This window comes from Hemiscyllium ocellatum, chromosome X, assembly GCF_020745735.1.
Source record: "Hemiscyllium ocellatum isolate sHemOce1 chromosome X, sHemOce1.pat.X.cur, whole genome shotgun sequence".
Classification (NCBI taxonomy): domain Eukaryota; kingdom Metazoa; phylum Chordata; class Chondrichthyes; order Orectolobiformes; family Hemiscylliidae; genus Hemiscyllium; species Hemiscyllium ocellatum.
Genome location: NC_083453.1, coordinates 17,403,780 through 17,416,056, shown reverse-complemented (window position 1 = coordinate 17,416,056; position 12,277 = coordinate 17,403,780). Strand labels below are relative to the sequence as shown.

Genomic DNA, 12,277 nt, shown 5'->3' with positions numbered 1-12,277 from the left:
CTGTCTAGGTGACATCCTCAGTGCTTGGGAGCCTCCTGTGAAGTGCTTCTGTGATCTTTCCTCCGGCATTTGTAGTGGTTTGAATCTGCCGCTTCCAGTTGTCAGTTCCAGCTGTCCGTGGCAGTGGTCAGTATATTGGGTCCAGGTCGATGTGCTTATTGATTGAATCTGTGGATGAGTGCCATGCACCTAGAGGCATGGCACTCATCCACAGATTCAATCAATAAGTACATCGACCTGGACCCAATATACCGGCTACTGCAATGGACAGCTGGAACTGACAACCGGAAGCGGCAGAGACAAACCACTACAAATGCCGGAGGAAAGATCACAGAAGCACTTCACAGGAGGCTCCCAAGCACTGAGGATGTCACCTAGACAGGGGACAAAACGTCTGCAACACAAATTCTCAGTTCGGCGAACAGAACCACAACAGCGAGCACCCGAGCTACAAATCTTCTCACAAACTTTGAACTCCTTGGCTTTCTGTTTGATCCACAGCTGAGCTTAAACCCCATATCTTATGCATTATCAAGATCATTTATTTCCAAGCCCACAACATAGCTAACCTACGTACCCTACTCCACTCCCAAATATAGCGGCCCATATTCATGCCTCCATCAATAGACTTAATTATTTCACATCATCTTATTGTCACTTAACTACAATAAATTCCGAATCACCCAAACTCCACATCTGAATGTCCTTGCTGGTCTACACTGGCTCACCATCAATGAACAGATCAACTTATCCTCTTCTACAAATCTTTCATTACTGTGGAACTAGAGTCACATGTCAGCCCAGACTAGATAGGGATGGTAGATGCAGTCGATCCAACAGGAGCAACTCGACACTGAAGAAAAGATTAGATTAGATTAGTTACAGTGTGGAAACAGGCCCTTCGGCCTAACAAGTCCATACCGACCCACCGAAGCGTAACCCACCCAGACCCATTCCCCTACATCTACCCCTTCACCTAATACTACGGGCAATTTAGCATGGCCAATTCACCTAACCTGCACATTTTTGGATTGTGGGAGGAAGGAGTTCCCGGAGGAAACCCACGCAGACACAGGGAGAATGTGCAAACTCCACACACAGTTGCCTGAGGCAGGAATTGAACCCGGGTCTCTGGCGCTGTGAGACAGCAGTGCTAACCACTGTGCCACCCATAAAGCAGATTTTTAAGCTGCTGGATAGAAGATAAAAATCAAATTAAACTTGGGAATGATGACTACTGGTCCGATTTAATTTGTATACTTGAAATGGAACTGCAGTAATGACCAGCGCATTATATCCCAGTTTTGCTGGGATATTCCCCAATTTGGGGACAGAGTGATCTAAATCAGCACTCTCAACTTAAACACAGTGCAGCGTGAAGGGTGACTTGCGTGGCTCTTCATCTTAGAATGTGAAAAATGTTGCCGTTATACAGGGCCTTGATGAGGCCACACCTAGAATATTGTGTGCAGTTTTGTTCTCCTTCTCTGAGGGAGAATGCTCTTGCTCTCAAGAGAGTGATTCCAGGGATGGCGGGACTGATGTATGAGGAGAGATTGACTAGGTTAGGATTGTTTTCGCTGACGTTCAGACAAATGAAGGGGGATCTCAGAGACTTACAAAATTCAAACAGGACTAGACAGGATAGATGTTCCAAATAACGGGTGTGTACAGAACCAGAGGTCACAGTTTGAAGATTCAGGGTAGACCATTTAGAACAGAGACGAGGAGACATTTCTTCACCCAAAGAGCCTGTGCAATTCCTTATCACAGGAAGTAGTTGATGCCAAAACATTGAATATATTCAAGAGGCAGCTAGATACAGCACTTGGGGTGAATGGAATCAAATATTATGGGGAGAAAGCAGGATTAGACTATTGAGTTGGACGATCAGCCACAATCGTGATGAATGGCAGAACAAGCTCGAAGGGCTGAATGGCCTCCTCCTGTACCTATCATCTATGTTTCTATATATTGGGGGTGACCTGTGGTAATTAAGGAAGAAAAAGGAAAATGCCTGGTGTGTTAGCGTCCTATACACATCAGATTACTGCCGATAGAAGAAACCAGGAATAAAAACAGCAAGATGTTTGCAAGCTTTACTGGTTTTTCCTTTTGGAATACAGCAAAGATCTATCGATTGTAGACTTAAAAAGATTTGAGGTTGTATCCACTATTCTTTTAGGGAGAAAGTTCCACACTTCTTTGAGTGAAGAAGTGTACCCTGACTTCTATCTTTGACTGTAATTTTAATTTTAAAGTTAAAAGCTTATTAATTATAACTCTTAGACTTTTAACATCCTGCCCATCTCCTCAAAGGATGAAGAGACACAAAGGCCAAGGTTTCAGTCTTGCCAGTGCTTTTAATTGAAGGAAATTTCAACTTATCAGAAATGTTGGTTACGTTTCACAATGAACAGTGGAAGAATCACAAGAGATGGTTCTATCAGTTAATGGGTGGCATTACCAATGGGAAGAAACCTAAGTAGTTGGGATTTGTGGCAAAGGAAAACTTGGTATTAAGTCGTAGATCTATAGATTGACAGACTATTTCTCATATGTAAACTGACTAACTGAAATGTGAACAAAAATTAACTTTCTGTTGGTGCTGAAAAGCCAGTTTATTTTAAAAACCTGGAAATGCTGATGAGATTTTTGTTTATCCACAAACAACTCAGTGTGCTTCTATTCTTTTCAGATTCTAAAGTGTTCTTATATTAAACGGTCATTTTGCAGCATGTTTTCAAAAAAAATGAAAAAAAATGACCGCCTGCGCTTTATTTAAACTAAACAATCGCGAACCACAAGATTTACCTTCCAACTGCCAAGAAGTTTAGGCATCACGTGACGCCGACATCCGGGTTCTGTCAGTGGTCATTCTCCAACATGGCGTCTTCAGGTGAGTAGCTGCGGGTGTCGCGCGGGGCCGGGAAAAAGGGACGAAATGCGTTCAACTTGTGGCTTCAGCCCTCCCTCCCCGCCATTCGTTTGATTTGGAAAGCGGGGTGAACGGATGTTGCGTTGGGCGGCTGGGAGGCCTGCGGCGTGGCGAGGACAAATAAAAGCAAGGCGAACGGCTGCCTTATGGGTTGCGGTACGTTGTGGTGCGTGTGCGAATGAGCGAGCGGTAACTCGGGGCTTCGGCCTCTGCTGCAACTTGGCTGCTCCCGGCGCGGTGCGCATGCGCGCACCGGACGGGTCAGGCCATATGCAATCAACTTCAGCTTCTCAAAAAATGCTGCCACCCCCTTTGGACCGGTATTTTACCCTGTGGTCCTAACTGTCACGCTGCGTACGCGTGTGTTGGAACTTCTGCGAGTCCTAGCGGCATCATTTGTAATCGCCCATTTCGCGAAAATGGTATCTGCACATTCTACATTCTGGAGGCCGAAACTTGAGTCGCACTGTTTGGTTTGCAAACCTGTCGATTCCGACTGACTTCCCGATCAGCTTTCCTGCCCAGGTTCGGAGCCACCATCTTACGTACGGAGTCTGTTCCCATTACCTCCAATCAAATCAAGACTAATTTGGTCTCCTGTTCGCAAGGATGCTTCCGCAACTACTGATCTGCTCAAATATGTCTCCTCTCCAGCTATGTTCTCCCATTTCCAGTAGAAAAATCCCTGTGCTCTCTCACTTTAGTTGTCATTCTCCTGGCATGCTCTGCCACCCCCATTTTCACTCCTAAATTTAAGTGGCAAAGAATTGAAGCAAGTTTAAAGGGTTAGATCAGGAGAGTAAGGTGACTTGTAATTCCTTGAGGGGTAGTTCAAGGTATTTAAGGTGTTAAAAGGATTCAGTAAGATAGGTACAGAGAAACTATTCCTTCTGGGGATCGCGGATGAAGGGATATGGTCTTCTTAAAATTAGAGCTAGGCCATTTGGGGAATCAGATTTTTTCTCATCCACGACTGGAATTCTTTTCCCAGAGCAACTTTGAAAGATGGGATACATGGTGCTTTCAAAATTCAAATTCACTTTTATTTTTAAATATTCATAGAATCCCTACAGTGTAGAAGGAGGCCACTCGGCCCATCGAGACTGCACTGACCATTCAAAGACCACCATATCTTGTAACCCCATATTTACCATGGCTAATCCACCTAGCCTACCCAGCCCTGAAAATTACAGGCTTGGCCAATCTACCTAACTCGCACATCTTTTTGGATTGTAGGGGGAAACCAATACAGACACTGGGAGAACATGCAAACTTTACGCAGTCACTCAAGGCTGGGAGTTGGGTGTACAAATCTGCTATCATCTAATTAAATGGTAGAGGAGGGTTAAAGATCCAGCTCTTACTCTTTGGACCCTATTGCTCCTAAACTATTTACACCCCAACTTTTCTTGTAAAGGGTTTTCTTTGCTTGTGCACTACTCCTCTTTCCTCCAAATCTACCATTATCACGCCTCATGTCAGATCATTGAAATGGCTTTAACCAAAGGCATCCTGTGACTTTGCTGACTGTTCTTCCTCATCTTTCACAACATCTCTGCTGTATTTGATAGGCTTGGAGAGGAGTTAGACAAGGGAGTAGAGAAAATGGGTATGTATTCAAACCTGAATGGTGTTGGGACTAAAATTATTTAAATTATAAGGCCAAGATGTACAGAAGATTAAAAGATGATCTAAATAATGTGTTATAATTAGTGACTTTATCAGGTAGATAGAAAGAAACTATTGTCTCTTGTAGGAGAGTCCAAAACAAGGACTAGGTTCTCCAGGAGTGAAGTCTGAAAGCATTCTTCACAAAAAAGGTAGTAAAAATCTAAATTGGAAAACAGCAATGCTACAATTGATATATTTTTGTTAGGTAAGGTGTTAAGAATCACAGAAACAAGGAGGGTAGATTGGGTTCTGATTCAAACTAACCATTGTCTATTTGGCAGTGTGAACTAATGGAATTGAATGCACTACTCTTGTTGCCATTGTTCTTCTTCGCCATTCAGTTGTAGCCAGAGAAGCTTCTGTGTTGCTTTTGTTTCCTGCTACCTCGCTGTTAGCTTTGGAGTCACCTAAGCTTATGTCCATGGCCACCACCTATTTCAAAAGCTATGTGCTGCCCCTCAGCAACATCATTGAAGGTGTAATGTCAGGTTTCACACTTAGAGAGAGCGATATATACAGCATGTAAATAGACCCTTCGGTCCAACTTGTCCAATCTGACCAAACATTCTGTGTAAATCTAGTCCAGTTTGCCAGCATTTGGCCCATATTCCTCTAAAGCCTTCCGATTCACATACCTATTCCCCGATGCCTTTAAATGTTGTAACTGTACCAGCCTCCACCATTTGCTCTGGCAGCTCAATCCATACACTCACCACCCTCTGCATGGAAAAAAGTTGCCCCTTGCATCTCTTTTAAATCTTTTCCACCTCACCTTAAACCTATGCCCTCTAGTTTTGGGCTCTTTTACCACGGGGAAAATACCTTGTCCGTTTACTCTATGTCTCTCGTGATCTTATATCTCCCCGCCCCCCCCCCCGCCCCCCAGCCTCCAACACTCCAGGGAAAATAGTCTCGCCCTATTCAACCTCTCCCTATGGCTCAAACCCTCTAACTCTGGCAACATCCTTAAATCTTTTCTGAATCCTTTCAAGTTTCACAATATCCTTCTTATAGGAGGGAGACCACAATTGCACGCAGTACTCCAAAGTGACCTCACCAATATCCTGTAAAGCCACAACATGACCTCCCAACTCCTGTACTCCATGCACTGACCAATAAAGGCAGGTATACCAAATTCTGCCTTCGCTATCCTATCTGCCTGCAACTCTGCTTTCAAGGAACTATGAGCTGCACTCCAAAGTTCTCATTATTTAGCAACACTCCCCAGGACCTTACCATTAAGTGTATAAGTCCTGCCCTAATTTGCCTTTTCAAAATGCAGCCCGTCACATTTATCTAAATTATACTTCTGCCACTTCAGTCCATTGGTCCATCTGATCAAAATCCCATGGTGCTGTAAGGGTAACCTTATTCACTGTCCACTACACCTCCAATTTTAATGTCATCTGCAAACTTACTAACTATAGCTCCTATGTTCATATCCAAGTCGTTTATATAAATGACAAAAAGCAGTGTACCCTGCACTGATCTTTGTTGCACACCACTGGTCACAAGCCTCCAGTCTGAAAGGCAGGCCTCCACCACCACCATAGGTCTTCTACCTTTGAGCCAGTTCACCGTGTATATATAACCTTGCTAACCAGCCTGTCATGAGGAACTTTGTCACATTGAAGTCCATATAGATCATATCCACTGCTCTGCTCTCATCAATCCTCTTTGTTACTTCAAAAACCCTCAATCAAGTTTGTGAGACTGGGGTGGCTCAGTGGTTAGCACTGTTGCCTCTCAGCACCAAGGACCCGGGTTCGATTTCTGCCTTGGGCGACTGTCTGTGTGGAGTTTGTGCGTCCTCCCTGTATCTGCGTGGTTATTCTCCAGGTGCTCCGGTTGCCTCTCACCATCCAAAGGTGTGCAGGTTAGGTGGATTGGCCATGCTAAATTGCCCATCGTGTTCAGGGATACATAGGTTAAGTGTATTAGTCTGGGGTAAACAAAGAGCAGGAGGGGATAGGGTCTGGGTGGACTATTCTTCAGAGGGTCAGTGTGGACTTGTTGGGCTGAAGGGCCTGTTTCCACGCTGTTGGGATTCTGTATCTGTCTCAACTTCTCCATTGTCTTCGATTGCTTGTTCTATATTATTAGTTTTCTCCACTTTAGTAGTCCAAAGGCATTACCTTCAGCCTCTGCCAAAATATTCACTCCTTCACAGTTGAATCACATTTCAACCACCCCACCCCAACCCAATTCATTGTTCTACTCCTAACCCACATCTATTGCTGTGGCTGCTTCTTAATATATTTCCCTTGAAGAACTTTGCCTTCCACTAACTCATCTCTTGTGCATCCTTATATCCTTATACTACTGTTGATGTACATGCCTTCACCAACCTAAGCTGAGAGGTTCCCCCCTTAAAGTTCTTTGCCTGTACCCTTTTCTTCATTTAAGAAACTTGCGAAAGTCTATCCACCTTTTAGGCCTAACCTAATATCTCCTCCTTCTGCTTGGTGTTTAAATTTTGTCTGATTTTCTCCTGTGAAGCAGCTTGGGATGATATCCTGTCTTACAAACATACTGGCAGGTTGGTAAGTGCATCTAAAGAAGCAGCCATGGTTTATTCTTAAACACTACTTATGGCTTATAACACCACCTAAGTTCAAAATTAAAATTATCAGGTGTATTTACAATGGGCATTTTGTAAGTATTGCTGGTCAAACATACGGAAGTCTCAAATTTTTAGTATTCACATGTATTCCCGTGGTCATTTTCCAACACACCACTCATGAAAATGTCTGCACAACTACAGTTAATAGGTAATATAATTAAGTGTTTACAATTATGAGAGAACGCAGCAGTAAATTTTCAGTCCTTGAGTCAAAAATGAGGGTTGGAAATGCAAGGTTAATTAAAGAGTCAGAATGAAGACAGAAAGTTGAGAGACTGTTGTTTGCTTCCAAGAATTGTGGTAACACCATAACTGTCAACATTTTGAGATTAATTGAATAGGTAGTGAAGGAAAAGGAGTTTAAGAGTTAGTATGCTAACAATGGATAAATGTGATTTATGGAATTGTTTGTGTGGAACAGAAATGTGGATGATGACTGGTTAGGACGATTGGCATGTTTTTGTGCCATAATTCTTGTTAGAATTCTAAACTAATGATGTAATCATAGGACACCACACTGACATTTCACTTGCACTTCATGCCTAGATGTATATGGGTGAGTGATATTGATTTCTCAATGCTACAGACTAAGTTCCAGTGGTGTACGCAGAATTCATTCTATTGATCTCTGTTCAGAACAGTTATGTTCCCAAATTCTGACCTTCTAAACTGTCATCTCTTTGGAATTCTAGCATGTAGAAGCCCATTTTGAATATTGTACTTCATAACATTTGAGACTCTTAAATCGGTATTTAATCTGCCATCATGTAAATGCTCACCTAAAAAATTAAATGAGGAAGCAAGTCCTACTTCTGGGAATCCAAAATACTGTATTAATAGCCTATCAGTTACCTCCTGTTGGTTTGGCTTTATAAGTTAAAACTGTTGGATCTAATCTAGTTGTAGACATACGTAGTTCTCCACTGTTATCTCTCAAAGGCTCTGCCACATTGATATGAGTGAATACTGCCCATTTATCAGATGAATGGAATAGGAACTCAGTGACATCGGTTCAGGGAGTTCTATGCAATGTATTTTTCCAAGAATGCTTGTAATTAGTGGTAGGTATACAACAAACATCAGTGTTTTATCTCTTGGTAACAGTTTATATTATTGTGACAGTTCAATAGATTACACTTTTATGTAATGACAGGATTATGCTTAAATGAGACCTCCAGCAAAATCTTTCCATTGTCCTCCACATACAAAATGATAGTAAGCCTTGTTTTATAGAGTCCATTATCAGTTTTGCTCCATGGATTCATGTTTCTGAAATTTGACTGGATTTAAGTCAACTTTTAGTTCAGCAATAGGAATTTCCACAGCAGTGCACCAGAGAGCATACTCATTCTTTTCTCATTGCTTTTGCTCAACCTTTTATATTTAGTGCACAATGGGCTAACATAATAGTGGATTTGTAGTGTAATATCTCTGTGTTAGATATTCCATTCTGCTAAAGCACGGTAAATTCTGTAACCGAAATCACTTGATGTCTCTGTGACCATGATCATTGTGAATTTTCCAATATGGTTGTCCATTCTATTGGGCGAGCCATACTTGATTGTCTAAGCACTGGCATACCTACATTTCCATTGTCGTCTCAAACATCAATATCATCTTCCTCTCTGGTTATTGTCTGTCTGAATAACGTAGTTTAAGGTCAAAAATGGTAACAAAGTTTTCAATCCTATATCCCCCTCACCACAAAGACTGTCAACTCTCGTTCCATGTTGTTGTTAATCTTTGCCCCTGCATCATTTCATTTGCTGAAAACCTCATCCAAGCATTTTCACATCCATACTCCATTGTTCCAGTTCTCACCTGGCTGGCTATTAACACTCATCTACTGTAAACTTTAGCTCACCCCGAATTCTGCTGTTAAAGTCTTGCTCAGTCATCACCATTGTCTTTGATCTAAATATGCTGTTACCCCACCAACGGCTTTAAATTTATTTTTTTTCTTTGTTTAAAGTCCCATGTGGCCTGTCCCTTCCCTATTTATATGGTTGCCTGCACCCAACAACCAGCTCTCCCACGCACCTCTGTATTACTCAGTTTTGTGGTCATGTCTTCAGGTATCAGTAAGCCCCATTCTTTAAAATAACATCCATCTGTCGCTCCTCCTTTGAAGACAATTCCTTGAAACTGATCTAGACTTTTGTCATCTCCTATGACCAGACATTATTTGTGTCTGGTTATGTATCTGTGAAGTCTGAGCAGCTTTTTGTACATTAAAGGTAATGTATTAATGCACGTCATTGCTAAAAGTTAACCTGTTGTATATTTTCTGAGCTTTATTCTTAAAAATGTTTTTCGCATACTTAAATTAGTTGTGAATATCTTCAATTCCACCAAAAAATAAAATCTTCATATGGTAAGTGTCAAAAGCATGCAAAATACCTGGGCCCTTACTGTGTTTATTTTAAGCATTTCTGAGCAACCTTTTTTTTAAAAATCAACGATGCAGAACTGATCATTATTTAATCAGTTAATTTGAGAGTGTGTTGGGGAAAGATGCTATCTCTATTGTGTGTTGCATTGTCTTTTTTTTAAATGCTTTCTTTGAAAGTCATATAATATGGTCTATAAAACACATCAGAAAATGTCCTCTATGGCTGAAGTAGATGCGGTTTTGTAATTTATTCATGAAATGAATTGGTATAATATGTTTGTATATATTTTATGATTATATTTGATGCAACAAAAATCCGTAGAATTGCATTTTTTTAAAAAACTTGCATCTTAGAGGGAATTGATGAAAATTAGGGTGAGTTATTGTGTAGAGACTATTGAATCCAGATGATTCTGATTCTGGTGCACTGATGCTACACTGAAATTCTGCATTCCTACAACAAATTGAAACATTTGACCTCTATGTATCAATGGCTATTAATTGTTATAGACTGTTTGTTTTAGACAGCCTTGTGTATGTTTAGCAAACTAAACTACAGTTTGTTAAATTTATTCCTAGCATATTTTTTGTTCATAAGGATATTTCGGCAGAGGGATCAATGGCCTTGTGCTGCAAGATTCAAAATTGAAAATGAGTTTTATTTCTGATTTCCAATAGATGTGTGTGTTTTTCCTGATCTGCTTTCACAATTAGGATCATGTTACACATAGAATTGTGTATCTTTTATATTTGGAAAAATGTTAATGCAAATCAAGTCTCAACTTTGTGAATTTTGATTTTCCAACCAATAACATTTTTCAGCAGCCTGAAATCATGCATTTCTGATTGTAGCAGACCATTTTAAGTCATGAGTGCTCAGTAGAAATCTTGAGATTGTGCTTGTTAACATTGGATTTCAATAGTTTCAAGCAACAGAAGAGTACGAGAGTAGTGTAAAATTGGGGAACTGTCAGGGTAGCCACTTCTGCAGGAGCACCTCCAAAATCAGAAAGCAGTCAATAAAGTTGTAATGCTGAATATCTGTAACATCATCTTCTCTACACTGCAGTAATATCAATTGACAGGTGATGCATTAATAAAAGATAGCTCTAATATATAATGTATCACAGTGGAGCTTAGTGGTTCCCAAGCTATTTTCCAATGTGACCCCAGCAAAAACAAATTCTGCAATAAAGCATCGTAACATTCAGAACCTAATTAAAGTTCATGTGTTATATAGATCAATATGTGTGAATATGAACATCTGTGCTATTAAAGTAATTGTAAAAATATTGTGTATACTCTCAGACATCACAGGCAAGTAAGATCGTATTAATTTTGTACTGAGCATTTCAAATAACACAAAATGATATTCATCGACCAAAGGCTGCAGTTTCAGTGAGTGCTGCATACAATGCAGCTTTAAAATAGAACGAGTTTAATTCACCAAGTAAATAACTTAAATGAAGGTGGAATCATGGTCCTCCCAACTCAGGAAAGCTGTGCTTCAGAATAGGCATCGAACATAACGCATGACAGTTAATGAACACTAAGATTTCATCCAAGCTCTCTCTATTTCCTTGCTGATGGAAAACTGAATGAGTTTTCTCTCCCCAGTCGAGCACAACTGTGTGATCTTTCTGGTTTTTCCCAAACTTCAAACACCCCAGTCAGTCAATTTATACTTGCTGCCAAGCATGTTTTCTAAAGTTAAAGAACATTTTGGGCAGAACAACTGCACCTTTAGCTGCTTGGTGTTAATAATTCAGTAGGCCCAGGACTGTCCTGTCAGATCCTCACTGTACTGATTGCTTTCACACTTCATGATGCCTCATTCAACAGCAAAAGATCATGATCCAGTGCTGTTTCTTAGTTTAACCATTATGGAAAAACTTTGATCTTTTAAATAAAATCCCAAGTTATTGATGATTGGAACTTGAAACTATGTTGCACAAGATAAAGGAAAATAAATGACTAATGCAATAAAGAGATTTTGTGGAAGAACTGTGTCTTGATATCTTTCTCACAGGCTTCCAAATCTGCTTTGTGTTCTTGAGATTCCACAAGCGCACACTGTCTCATTTGCTTCAGCTGAGCAGTTTGGACATGTATCTTTTGAGTGCTTTAATTTAAAATGCACTGACAGCCATATTGCTGTACTATAACCTTTGTGAGCCTTTAACGTATTTAGATTGTCTTGTCTGAAAGGCACAACATCCCAGGGTATTCAACAGAAGTATAACTGGACACTGAATCAAATAGGCCTTAAATCAGCCCTGCTAATTTTGGATTATCAGGCTGCAGTAGAATTCTAGAATCTTGCAGTACTGAAGGCAGCCTTTTAGCTCAGGTCTTATCCAGCTCTTTGAACAAGCTGTCTGATTTAGCTCCACCTGCCAGATTTTTCCCAGCGCACTGCATATTCATTTTCTTCAAGTATGTCCAGTTGCTTTTAGAAAATTAATATTTTGGGGCAGTGTTCTTCAGATTTTGACAATACTTTATGCAAAGCCTATATTGTGAAGGAAATACCTTGAGCTTCTGATGAAACACGTTTCAAAAGATTGGCAGTTGCACTCATGTAGCAACATTTTTTTTGGCTTTTTTGGAAAATATGCTGCTTAAACAGCAATTCAGTGGTGTTGCTTGTGAC

At 40.6% G+C, this 12,277-nt stretch overlaps 1 protein-coding gene across 2 annotated transcripts in view; it reads left to right on the top strand.

Annotated features, from left to right (window-relative positions):
• The first annotated feature begins 2,871 nt into the window (after positions 1–2,871).
• The window catches only part of eif4ba (eukaryotic translation initiation factor 4Ba), a 41,757-nt gene continuing 32,351 nt past the window's right edge, over positions 2,872–12,277 (top strand). For both annotated transcript variants that reach the window (XM_060820885.1, XM_060820884.1), the window contains exon 1: positions 2,872–2,899. In XM_060820885.1, coding sequence (XP_060676868.1) covers positions 2,887–2,899 — 13 coding nt within the window. In that variant the 5' untranslated portion in view covers positions 2,872–2,886. The remainder of the gene's footprint in view (positions 2,900–12,277) is intronic.